This window comes from Haliotis rufescens, unplaced genomic scaffold (genome assembly GCF_023055435.1).
Source record: "Haliotis rufescens isolate VD_foot unplaced genomic scaffold, xgHalRufe1.0.p SCAF_5, whole genome shotgun sequence".
Classification (NCBI taxonomy): domain Eukaryota; kingdom Metazoa; phylum Mollusca; class Gastropoda; order Lepetellida; family Haliotidae; genus Haliotis; species Haliotis rufescens.
The window spans coordinates 33,679,198-33,692,553 of NW_025964223.1; the positions used below are offsets into that span (position 1 = coordinate 33,679,198).

Here is a 13,356-nt window from a genome sequence, read left to right on the forward strand (position 1 = left end):
CTGAGAAAAGGTGTATATCCTTACGAATATATGGATGATTGGTCTAGATTCGACGAAACTAAATTACCACCCCTTGAATCATTCTGTAGTAACTTAACAGAATCTAAGATAACCGATGCCGATTATGAACACGCTCCGACGGTCTGGGATAAATTAGGTTGTAAGAATTTAGGTGATTATCACGATCTGTATTTAAAAACCAATGTACTGTTACTCGCCGATATATTCGAGATATTAAGAAAGATATTTAGAAAGACATGTTTAAAACAATACGGCTTGGACCTGGCATGGTACTATTCCAGTCCCGGACTATCGTGGGATGCATTGTTGAAGAAGACCGGTGTAGAACTAAAATTACTCACAGATTACGATATGCACTTGTTTATTGAGAAAGGACTAAGAGGTGGTATATTGATGGTAGCGAAAAGGTATTCTAAGGCTAATAATAAATTAGTGGAAGGATATGATCCGAGTAAACCCGACACGCATATATTATATCTCGACGCCAACAATTTGTATGGATGGGCTATGAATCAACCTTTACCCACGGGTGGTTTTGAGTGGGTCGATGATATCGAAGTGAATGATATCCCCTCAGATTCTTATAAAGGGTACATACTAGAAGTTGACATGGAATATCCAAATTCATTACATAAAGACCATAACAGTTGTCCGCTAGCTCCCAAAAGATTAATGGTGAATAAAGATTGGATGTCGGAATATCAACACTCATTGATGGGTAATACTACCGTATATGACCACATATAAGCCGAATTTTGAGGACCAGAAAAAAGATTATGTAGAAAGGGGTCGGCTTATCCACGGGATACACTTTCACGATAGTATTTTTCAGATCGTGATCCGACAGAAACATCGCCTGAATGACGGTCCGATAGATTACAACCCGAAAGTTTGGAATCAAGTTAAAATTATCAATAAAGTTATTATTATACACCAATGTTGTCATTAATAAAGTTATTATTATACACCAATGTTGTCATTATTAAAAAAATGTTTTGCATATTACTACTTACGATAATAAGTTTTCAATTGTTTCCAAGTTTATCGTTCTTCATAAACTCCACAATCTTTACATTTAACAATATATAATTCACAGATGAAATCGCCATAGCTACTACAGGTACGTACATTTTGCAAAAATCAAAAATTGATAGTGAACAAGTATCTACCTTTATTGAAAGGGGCAAATAAACAACTGTAGCGGCGAGTTATTCCGTTCGCCATTTGCAAAAACATGTGATCAGCTGTTTCCTGTGACGTCACAGACAGTGACCACTGTGATTGCTTCCTGTTGTTTAAAAAGCAACACGGTACACAAGGAAATGAGCACTGATAATAACGGGCCGAATGGTATTGTTATGTTGTTTACACAAACACTTTCAAGTTGTGTGTGCTTACCGATCGTGTTGGGAGTAGGGGCTTAATTCTTTTGTTTTCGAGAGATTAGTTTAATAAACTGGAGAAGCCTGTGAGTAAGTGATGGTCATTTAATTTGTTCATAGTTTTTTTAATTCAATTGGATTAACAGTAACATAGGATAGTGGCGGCAATGTTTGAAGTTGAATTGAACTAAATTGGTGAGTTACTGCATAGGTGTATAAAAGTTGGAATATTTTTATTGACTGGCATTCTCATCTTGAGTTCATAACGAAAACGCCACGCTTACGATGCTGCATTCAAACTGCGAGTCGTCTCTGTTGCTGAGTCGAAAAACAACAGTGCGGCTGCACGACAGTTTGACATTAACGAAAGGCAAGTTAGAAATTGGAGGAAAGAAAAGACAGCACTAACAGAAATGCCAAAAACCAAGAAAGCTAGACGGTTTGCCGTATCACCATACAGTAAACTAGAGGATGTCCTGTATGAGTGGATAACAGAACAAAGACAGTCAGGTTACATGGTAACCAGAAATATGATTCGCCAACGGGCATTGGCGGTTTACAAGGCGAGGAAACAGGAATTCGACCTCCCAACAACATTTAAGGCACTGGTGTTCAAGGTTTATGAACAGGAGACACCTTCCTCTCAGACAGAAGACCCACATCGCCCAGAAGCTGCCTGACCAGTTCAACACAAAAGTGGACTTGTTTCATGCCTTTGTCATCAAAGAACGGAAGGCTATGGCCTATGAACTTGGTCAAATCGGCAACATGGACGAAACCCCTCTGAACTTCGATATGCCAGGCTTCAGAACAGTAGACCACCTGGGTGCCAAGACCATATCGCTGAAGACAACGGGGAATGAGAAACAACATTTTACTGTTGTTTTAACGTGTTTGGCAGATGGGACGAAACTAAAACCTATGGTTGCATTCAAAAGAAAGACAATGCCAAAAGACAAGTTTCCGGCTGGAGTTGTCGTCACGGTACACCCGAAAGGTTGGATGGACGAAGACCTAGTTAACAGATGGGTGACAGATGTTTGGATGTCAAGGCCGGGTGGCATGAGGGGATGCAAGTCTTTACTTGTATGGGATATGTTTAGAGCCCACCTGTGCCAGAGTGTAAAGAAGAAGTTGAAATCTTTTTTGAATTGCGGAATTTCTAACGCAATGGATGGGTCTGAAGATGACATTTTATTTGAGGAGTTCGTGTCCCCCGCCCTGGTTTCCACGGATGTGGAAGATGTAATGTCATGTGATGACCTCGATGACTATTACGACGATGCGACAGGTGTAGCTGCGTGGGCAATTCTGGCCGGTGAGGACAGCGACACCGAATTTGATGGCTTTACAAGGGATGATGTGATGTAAATAATAATGTATATAAGTTTTTATTTGTTACAAGGGATGATCTGATGTAAATGATAATGTATATACGTTTTTATTTAGTTATTTGAACACAAAACAAATAACAAAAATACACTGATTTGAAACTTAATATTCGACTTGTGTTTTCATTTGTTGGTACATTTTCTCACGGGTTCACAATTCTATATACACCGTTTCACAAAATGGCGCTTCGTTGTTGATGCCAACAAAAAATGATCATAATGAGATTAAAAAAAGACAAGAGAAACAGCATCATGAAAGTGGATGACTGGTTTGTTAAATCTTTATTAGAAATAATAATGACTTTTTCAATATAATTACGTTTTTCATCTTATATTATTGAATATTTGCGATTACAGCCACATATTTTCGACATCGGCGCAGACCGACTTCACAGTGTTTTTTGCCTTGCACTTCCTGGTTCGGCTAATCTGTGGGTCATATCATTTTCTTTGGTATTTCAATGGTCAAGTTAACACCTCGGCTTATCTACGGGGTCGGCTTATCCGCGCTCATATACGGTAGGTTAGCTAACATAGAAAAACTCGTACCAAATTTGATGGATAGGACAAAATATATATTTCACTACAGAAATCTCCAGTTATATCTATTATTAGGTATGAAACTAAAGAAAATACACAGAGTTCTAAAGTTTGATCCCTTGGATGGAGCCCTATATAAGACAGATTTAAGAAAGATGGCTACCAGCGATTTCGAAAAGAACCTATATAAGCTCATGAATATCTCAGTATTTGGTAATCTATGGTAAACTATGGAGAATCTAAGGAAGCGTGTTGATGTTAAATTAGTCAGGTCTAATGAGGAAGAAAGACTCAAGAAACTTATAGCCAGTCCGGCTTTTAACAGAAGCAAGATATTCGATAACGACTTAGCCGCGTTGCATATGCAGAAGAGTAATATAAAATTCAACAGACCAGTGTACGTTGGTACGAGTATTCTTGACTTGTCAAAACACTTACTGTATGACTTTTATTATAACGAAGTTAAGAAGCAATACGGTGATAGATGCGAGGTGTTATATACCGACACAGATTCTTTGTTGATGGAAATACAAACCGAGGATGTGTATAAAGATATGGCAGAAAAAATTGATATGTACGACACGAGCAATTACCCAAAAGATAATCCACTGCACAGCGTAGTAAATAAAAAGGTGTTAGGTAAGATGAAGGATGAATGTGCTGGGACCCCTATTGCTGAGTATGTCGGATTAAGACCTAAGATGTATTCTATAAAGAAGTCTGATAACGGAGAGATAAGAAAAGCTAAAGGCGTTAAGAAGTATGTGGTAAAAAAGCATATCAAACACGAACAGTATAAAGAAGCATTATTCAATGGTAGAACATTCAAACACAAGATGAACTCTTTAAGAAGTTACAATCATAGAATATATGGATTAAGAATGAACAAGACATCATTATCCCCCTTAGATACAAAGAGATGGATTGATAAGGATGGTGTAACTACCTATGCTTATGGTTATGTTGGTAATACTGTATCGTTGGGAACTATGAGCAACTCTTCTCGTACAAATGCCCTGCCCTGCCCTGTCCATCTTTAAGATAATGAAGAATAGGCTCTCCTTCTTTCATAACCAATTGACTAATGTTATATATCTTTAGGGACCAAATCGGATCCGTTGCGTGACGTAGACCTCCTTCGAGTTCACCGGGCTGGTATAAATATCTTAAGCTTACACTATCCAGAAGTTTTTGTTCTTTGCCTCTCCGCGGTGCTGAAGATTCGGAGGTCACGAATTTCATTTTAATTGCATTGGATGGTTTCTTCCCGATTAATCTGATACAACAGCTGATAATCGTGTCACCCATTGGTTGATCTCAATCGTTCCGATTTCATTTCGATCCCATACTGATAGCCAAACAAATGTTCCGCTAATGTCCGGTTAAATCTTTCAACAATAGCTTGATTACGGTAGGCCTCTTTTTCACCATGCCTGATTTCGACATCGTGCTTTGTTAACAGTTTAGTTACTGATCCCATAAACTCGCGACCAGGATCTACTTGAAATAGCTTGGGCCATTTTAGTGGTCCGCGTTTATATATGCGGCTCAGTGCATTAGCTGCTTCTGTTGAACCTTTCGAGGTTAATGGCTCAGCCTCTTTGTATCGACTAGCCACATCCACTACGGTTAAAGCATATTTATACGTTTTGTGCTTACCTTATCATGGGGAAGAAACAAGAGGTCAGCCTGATGAACTTCATTCGTTGCAAAAATATCAAACTTCTTCCTCTGTATAAAACGCGGTGCCGGTAAGTATATTTGCCACATCGCTTGTTTCTTTAGCCAATCCTTGGCCACATCTTTAGATACCTTAGCCGCAGTGGCTAATTTTTGAATTGCTCATATACCTTTCCAATATCCTCGTGGGCTAAAGTAAATTTTATTCATTCTTAATTAATATTGATGATTCTTTTAATACCACTCATGACGATCGTTGAATCACATCATCATTTTGACATAAAAAATTCCCTCTGTAGTAGCAGTATAGGTATATAAATCTGACTCCAGTGGAAGAGAGCCAGAACCATCATTACCTATACTACTTAATCCAAATATAATAAAATGTTTGGATGTCAGCAGTGTTCAAAATGTATTTATACATTTTGCACCCAGCTGTTTGGCATGGTGCAGTCGGGGGCTTTAGTTTAACACCATGCTGGTGTGTGTACAATACTCTGGCTGCCTGCTAACTACAGCGGAGCCCAAATTCTTCTGCCCTCTGTTTTCACTGGGGGAGTGACAGTATCTTTCCTGTGGGTCCTGTCTCCCAAGCATGGTGGAGGGACAACTTGACCTGCGATAGGGTCTGTATGCGATTTCTAGTCAGCGGTAGGACCTTGCTTATCACCCCGACCTGCATCATCCACACTCTGCCCATTATATCCCACAAAACATCATTGTTTGTTAATCTTTCCTTTTAAGGTAGTCTGAACATAAACAGACAAACATAATTCATTGCTACTTCATTTCTGTTATTATTCCAACATGTCTTTGTGATGTTAGTCCAGACATTGTATTAAATTATCACTTTTGTAACAGTATGTTAAAAAATAGTATGCAAATAAATTATTTACACCTTCAGTTTTGTGCTAGTTGTTCCTTAATTTGATTGCAGGTCTTTCTTTGGAACTGATCACACTTTATTCATGTTATATACAAGTATTACCATGATTACTGTAAGGCATTGAAGAATTTTTCTTCTTCACTTGCTGACAGTTTAGGAGAATATTTGATGGATTACAATGATAAGGATATGTCAATTTTAATCAATGCAGCTACATTCACTATAGTTATTATCAGCGGTTAAGAAGGAACATACTTATGAATTGGTTCGTTATCGTCTAGTGGGCCAGCCAGCCAAGCTCACAAATTCAAGGAGAGCCAACTGTAGGACGTGTATGTTGGTGAAATTTACTGAGAATCCTTCATGTTGAGTGATGCAACACAAAGGTTCAGCTCCTTCTTCCATTTTCTCTCTCGCCCCAGCAAAAAGTGGCAACATTTCGACACAGTTTGGGATGACAGAGGCATACAGTTGCCACAGTCACACCTATCACGGTGATATAGCTAATAGTACATAAATAAATGCAAACCTATCAATTTCCTTATGGTACAGTTCCTTTAAAATAATAGCATTTCACATATTTCTTATTTATGGCACATTTTGAAAATTTACACTATAAAAATTCATAATTATTTAACATTTTATGTATCCCATTTTCGAAAATTTATATTCCAAAATAAGTATCACAACAGCTTACTGACAGCTAGACGTCCCATGAAATTGAATATGTTATAAAATTGAACTTTGATGCAACGGCAACATTGATAATGTTACACTTACGAATTTAGGGTACTGTGCTAGTGTACGTGTATTGACTGACATACGTAATGGTATTTCACAGAAAGGTTGATCCCCATATTCGATCCTTCTCTTGGGTATATTTCGTCAGAAGAAGTGTTATAAGTCTTAAATATTATATTAAAATGATTTACTTGTAACTCGCGATTTGAGCATTTACTGTCCCATATATAGGCATGGATTTGCATATTATTATTGGTCTAACATTGCGGTAATTGTGACTACACATTTTACTGTGACAGCTGAAAGATTGATTCCATAGTTAATCTGTTTTCCTGAAAATATGGTACGCAAATGACTAGCATACCAGTCTGTGTGAGGCCTATTCAAAACATCGTCGAGATCGGGATCGTCACTGTTTTCTTGTGAACTGCTGGAATTGTTGTCAGTATTCCTGTTGTTCTTGCTGCCAGAAATAGGTTCAAATTGAAAAGGTTGTACTTCTATGTCAGTATCCATTTTTGACCTTGTGGGTCGAATTATTGGTGAAGATAAAAGTAGATTTTCGAGAGCCATTCAGCGCGGCACCGTTGCTAACGTGTGTGTTTTGATGCTACAACTGTTCGGTATGACGTCACTCGATCACGTGACTGGCTACCTCATTATCTTACGTAATCGCCAAATGCTTGCGATGGTCGTCCGTTTTAGATTGCTAATTCAAGCAATATAACGAAGTGTTACTGTTTCAAACTGTCTTGAGTGTATAACATATATACCTAAGTATTCATTAATAGCGAATATAAAGCATGTGTAAAAACCTTTTTAAGAATCCTTTAAGAATAGTTTAAATCTGGAGTCGGCTCGGGATTTTGTTGGGTAAATTAAAATATTTAAAATTATAGCAGGTGGGTTAGTTTAATGGGATTTGGGCGGCTGACGTAGTACCTATCTTTGTTGTCATTTCTGTAGAAATTCATGCCCATGCGAATGTAGTGACTGGAAAGATGTAACGACGTCACGCTCCTCGTATGATTGAGACCGCCGAGATGTACCAGTAAGGAGCGTGTTTATTGGTTGTGTCCGCTTTCCTGGTCATATGGTCCGTGTGTCAGCAAAATAAGCCTACCCTGGGAAGGGAATCGTCAGTTGCCTTTTGCCAGCATTTGGGTTTCACTTTTCACTAGATGGGATAATGTTTTTTTAGATTAGTGTTAGTTATAGTTGGGGGAGAAATAGTGTAGGAATTGAATAGGTTTGTTTGGGAATATTTTATTTTGGGAAGTTTAGTTAAAGGGTGGAAACAACATCAAGTTTAAGAAAATATTATGTGGGTTTGAACAGGGAAGGGGGAAAAGTATGTTGGTTTTGACTAAGCACATGAAGGTTTTGCACCTTATTTCTGTTATAAAATATTCTTTTAACTAAACTTCATTCCTGTTTTGTTTTTTTATAATTAGAATTGATAACCCGGCCAGGAGCCTTACAGAACATGTAGGCAAAGCATACTGCATAGGGAGGAGAGAACACAATGCAAAGCACTGCAGTAAACATTTGACCTTTGTCATAAATCTATATTGTTCTGCTGTCACAGGTCGCCAAATACAAATCTAATTGACAATGAGAAAACAGCTCTTACGTCAAGTTAAGAGGACCAATGAATCACAATTGTTTACTGGTTGTTTTTGAGACAATAAAGGAGGTTATGGTAGTGCTTGTACACTTTTATCAAGAGTTCTTGCACTTACCTCACAGTCCATGAGTCTGCCACTCTTTAAGTGTCTTGTTGATTTTGTTATAACACCTGCATTCATTGATTCTCTTTTCACACAAGTTGAAACATGCAGGCTGTGCTTTTGTGTTGGTTGCTGACTGCTGCTTCGTTGCTTTTCAGAAGTCACTTTCTGCTGTCTGGTTTCTTTTGATACCACAATGTTTGAATCCACTTGTGTACCGTTAACAATTGCTCGTGGTGGTACAACTATGTCTCGGCTCCTAACACCACAAAGGCAAGGTGGGCGAAAGCAATGATGAGTCAAAAGACCCTCCATATCTTTTTCTCTGTTTCTGTAATAAATCAGAAAAAACATGAGAGAGAGAGAGAGAGAGAGAGAGAGAGAGAGAGAGAGAGAGAGAGAGATTATATATATATATATATAGTTCTAATAGGCTAGCACTTTCAACTCGTACCACGTATGAGTCTCATCAGGCCATAACTGAATAACAGACATGAAGTAGTAACATATAGTTACGTGACGTCATAACATTTAGGAAACTATGACGTCACAATACCAAGGTGACAATTAAGTTCTGTCTTTCCGATATACTTTTCACTGCATCCACTGCAAACAATCAAGTAAATAACATTTCTAGTATCACAAGTCATATTTTGTTTTACAGTAAATTAAGTTTCCTTTGTAATTTGGACTGAACAGCCTTCAATTATATTGCTGTAAGTTAGGCAACGTTTGTCACCACACTTAGAAACCTGTGGAGTGATGACAACAGAATCAAATTTAGAACTTGTCAAAATCTTTCTAAGATTTTTGGGTTGTCTTTGGCTGTTGATAATTTTGTATTTGCTCAATATCTTCTCCATTTTAATACTTTGATTCAAAATAGGCAGGTATCGTTGAACCATGGATAATGTCTTTTCATGATTAGGGTTGAAGGTAGATACTAGAGTTAAATTATTCCCCATATTGTTTTCTTCAGAATTTTCTCTCAGTTTGAGTTGCTTAATACTTAGCGCCTTCTGTATGCTATCTTCAATTAAGTGCGGTGACAAACGTTGCCTAACTTGCAGCAATATAAGTGAAGGCTGTTCGGTCCAAATTACAAAGGAACTAAATTTACTGTAAAACAAACTATGACTTGTGATACTAGAAATGTTATTTACTTGATTGTTTGCAGTGGATGGAGTGAAAAGTATATCGGAAAGACAGAACTTAAATTAAAAAGAAGAATGAATCTTCACCGTTCACAAATAACAGTGAACATTTAGAAGCATGTGGAAACGGCAACTTTTTAGTTTTCCCACTATATAAGCTAAATTTTGATCATGAACCTACATTGTTTCAAAAAGAGCAACATTTCATTCATAAATACGCGCCTAAGTTAAATGTAAAGGCGTAAGTTATTTGTCCATTGTCACCTTGGTATTGTGACGTCATAGTTTCCTAAATGTTATGACGTCACGTAACTATATGTTACTACTTCATGTCCGTTATTCAGTTATGGCCTTATGAGACTCGTACGTGGTACGAGTTGAAAGTGCTAGCCTATTAAAACTGTGTTCAATCTTACTCCACTTATTTAATTATTACTATATTGTGCCTGAGAGTTAGAACTTTACTGTGCTTTATATATATATATATATAATAAAATAATAAAGTCCACGTTAGTCCATCATCTTCTTTATATCAGTTTCAATCATAGTACTTTGGCTGTCTCATGACAGTTACACTGAAGAGCTGTCATGAGACAGCGAAAGTACTATGATTGAAACTGATATAAAGAAGATGATGGACTAACGTGGACTTTATTATTTTATTATATATTACATGTACACCCAGTGAACATTTACCTCATTTTTGTGTGTGTATATATATATATATATATATATATATATATATATATATATATATATATATATATATATATATATATATATACTGGTAATTCATTGACTAGAACTGTGGCAGACAATACACAACTAGTAGAAATGTCCCTCCTGAAAGACAATTTGTGTTCTATATGTTTCTGGTTGATTTCAAGTTGATACAACTGAATGTCTTTATTGTTCCCACCTGAAGGACAATAAGCAGTCAATCAGGTTTTTTAAGATTATTTTCAAGTTGTGTTTGGAGGAAATATTGTTCTTAAGAATGACACCTGAATTGGATCAAGAGGCTTAAATATGATTTTCCATGTCTACCACAGCACTGTCATAGTGACCTATTCATGACAACCACTAACATATAGCCATGACATGCCTATGTCCATAATTGCTCAATTACCATTAATGACAATAAAATGAGCATGCTAATTGTTATTATTCACTTTCATTGTATTGTCAGATACCCTGAAGGATCTGTGCAACTGCCAATCTCCATTATAACAATGTCTGTATTTCAAGTTATTTTTGTCATGTGACTTGGGCTATACGAGGGCTGGTCAAAAAGATTTAAGCCTAACAAACAAAACCAACATAATCCCCCTTCTTTTCAATACACTTCTCATATCGATAGTGAAGCTTTTCAATTCCAGCCAGGGAGAAGTTTTCTGAAAAACTCATTCATGGCAGCTTTGAGGTCATTGTTGTCATCTTAGCGCTTTCCACGAAGGTGTTCTTTCAGTTCAGGAAACAGGTGCAAATCACTTGGTGCCAGGTCTGGCAAGTATGAAGGGCGAGGAAGCTTGGGGAGTACTCTGAAGTAAAACTTGATGACTGCTTAGTACTCGTTCTTTTCCATTTCTGTGTCATATTTGGACCCCTATCACGCGTTCAACTGGCTGTCACTAATATACAAACGGCTTCAACAGACCAAATACACTTGCAATGAACTACTCAAACAATGTATTACATTGACTACAGTCCGTTTGACTCTAAATGAGAACGATGAATTGCAAAATAACTCAAAATCCAGAAAAGTGTATGAAACATCAATACGGTACTTGACCATGAATACCCTGTACCAGGGGTCCGGAAAATTTAAAATCCCAATCGGACATTTGCATTTAGGCCACGCCCCCTTCAAATAGCGTATTTTAGTACGACTTTTCACACACATTACAAGTTTACGTATTCATTTAAGGATTGACTGTGTATTTTTTTCGGTTCATTGAGGTATGAATCGAAAAACCAATGTGCAAACTTTTGTAAGAATCCGCTACGCGGATTCATACAGTTTGCACATTGGTTTTTCGATTCATACCTCAATGAACCGAAAAAAATACACAGTCAATGCTTATAATTAAATTCGACAGCATAAAACATGTTTTATCTACAATAGTTTAACCAAAAACAGTTGTGTATATCAAAACAGACAAAAATGACGAGATTGATAAACATTCCAGGTGTAGGAATACATACTGTGCGTGACATGAATCAGGTGATTGTTTAATTTATGCACATAAATTGACACGCCTACACTGTCAGTAGCCAATCAACGGAGAGCAGGATCAAAACAATGTTCATTGGACCTGTCAGTTAAGACAAGAGGCGAAAAGAACTGCAACAGTCAGACTGTAACGAACTGGAAGAAATATGTCCGGGAGAAGGCGGCTGTTTCAAATTACATGGTCAGTTACCGCCAGATTCAAACATTACTTCCCTGATAACGGTAAAACACAGTTGGAAAAATGCTAGTTAGAAAGGAAACCCGAAGACATGAAAGTTGAACCGAGGCGAGCAGAAAAAAACAGGCGAGCGAGCCTGCACGTTTGCTGTTTCATTCATTCTCGGCCATCGGTTTCAATGGGTAGTTTGGACAATGCATATGCATGAAAGTCGCTAAATGTCCTGTGCATGACGATACACGTGAGCAGAAAGGGAATCCCTCGGCTTTGATATTGGGATTCCCCGACATTCCGGTAATAAAAGTAGTGCGCCTCGGTGGGCGTGGCTTAATTTTTTACATTCATTGGGAAATGAATGCAATAACACGTGACCAATTCAGCTAATCAGAATACAGGAATTTCAATGAACACAACGAAAATTTAATTATAATATGATGAATTATGAATTGTTTCAATTTAAATTGTTTAATTCACCTGACAATTAATAACAAATAATATCATTTTAGATTTAAATGGAAAACATACGTTTGTTTCTCTTATAATAACGATCTGTTAACGTAGTGAACGGTCTAATTAATATTCATGAGTTATATTCATGAGTCTGCTCAAGTGTACGTGTTGTAACATTTGGATCGAGACTATTATCCCATATTTGGTTATCACGTGACCTCACGGGAAATGGTTTTTTTAAACTAAAGATTTTTTTAAAAACAAGACAGATAATTTAATCACAAATAGTAAAATATCGTTGATAGCAATAGTTATTTGAATACTTTTTTCATCTGTACTTATTTATTGACCATAAAAAAATTGGATATCGATCGTCCGAGAAAGCAAAATGGTGGTCAATCAAGATTCAATATACAACTAGCTACTGAAAACAATAAAATCTGCAAATCCTCATTGTATGTCAACCAAGTGAAAGTCGTTAGCCACGACTTACAAAATGATCGTCCAGACTTTGAGGGTTTGGCAGATCGGCTCGACTGATCTGCATCGGTCGACTGGCTGTCGTCACGCTTTCGCTTCTTGTCTGAGGTTACGTATCGTAGCATTGTGAGGATAATGAGGTACATCGATGATGCAAGGTATTAATGTACAGTTGTAAACACCTTTCACTCAAATTAACAAGATGTTCTCAGTTTAATCCTCGATTAATCAGTGTCAACTCAGTTTATTGCCTATTACAGTGATTGACCGATTGGACTATCATGTAGGTACGATGTATTTACAGCAATCAAAACAAACAAAGCTTGTCAGTGTAGTTAATCTTCATTGTGTTGCAACTGCAGACAGAAACTGCTCAGTCCTAACTGTTGATCATGTCCGGTCAAAATTTAAGAATGTCCGGACAATACTTTTTAAAATGTCCGGTAAGCAATATTTTAAAACGGACATTTGAGATTCCCAATCGGACATG

At 37.2% G+C, this 13,356-nt stretch overlaps 1 protein-coding gene across 1 annotated transcript in view; it reads right to left on the bottom strand.

Moving 5' to 3' along the window:
* LOC124115933 overlaps positions 1 to 13,356 on the bottom strand; it is a 452,084-nt gene that overhangs the window by 350,905 nt on the left and 87,823 nt on the right. The window contains exon 4 of the mRNA XM_046477097.2: positions 8,384 to 8,702. Coding sequence (XP_046333053.1) covers positions 8,384 to 8,702 — 319 coding nt within the window. The remainder of the gene's footprint in view (positions 1 to 8,383; positions 8,703 to 13,356) is intronic.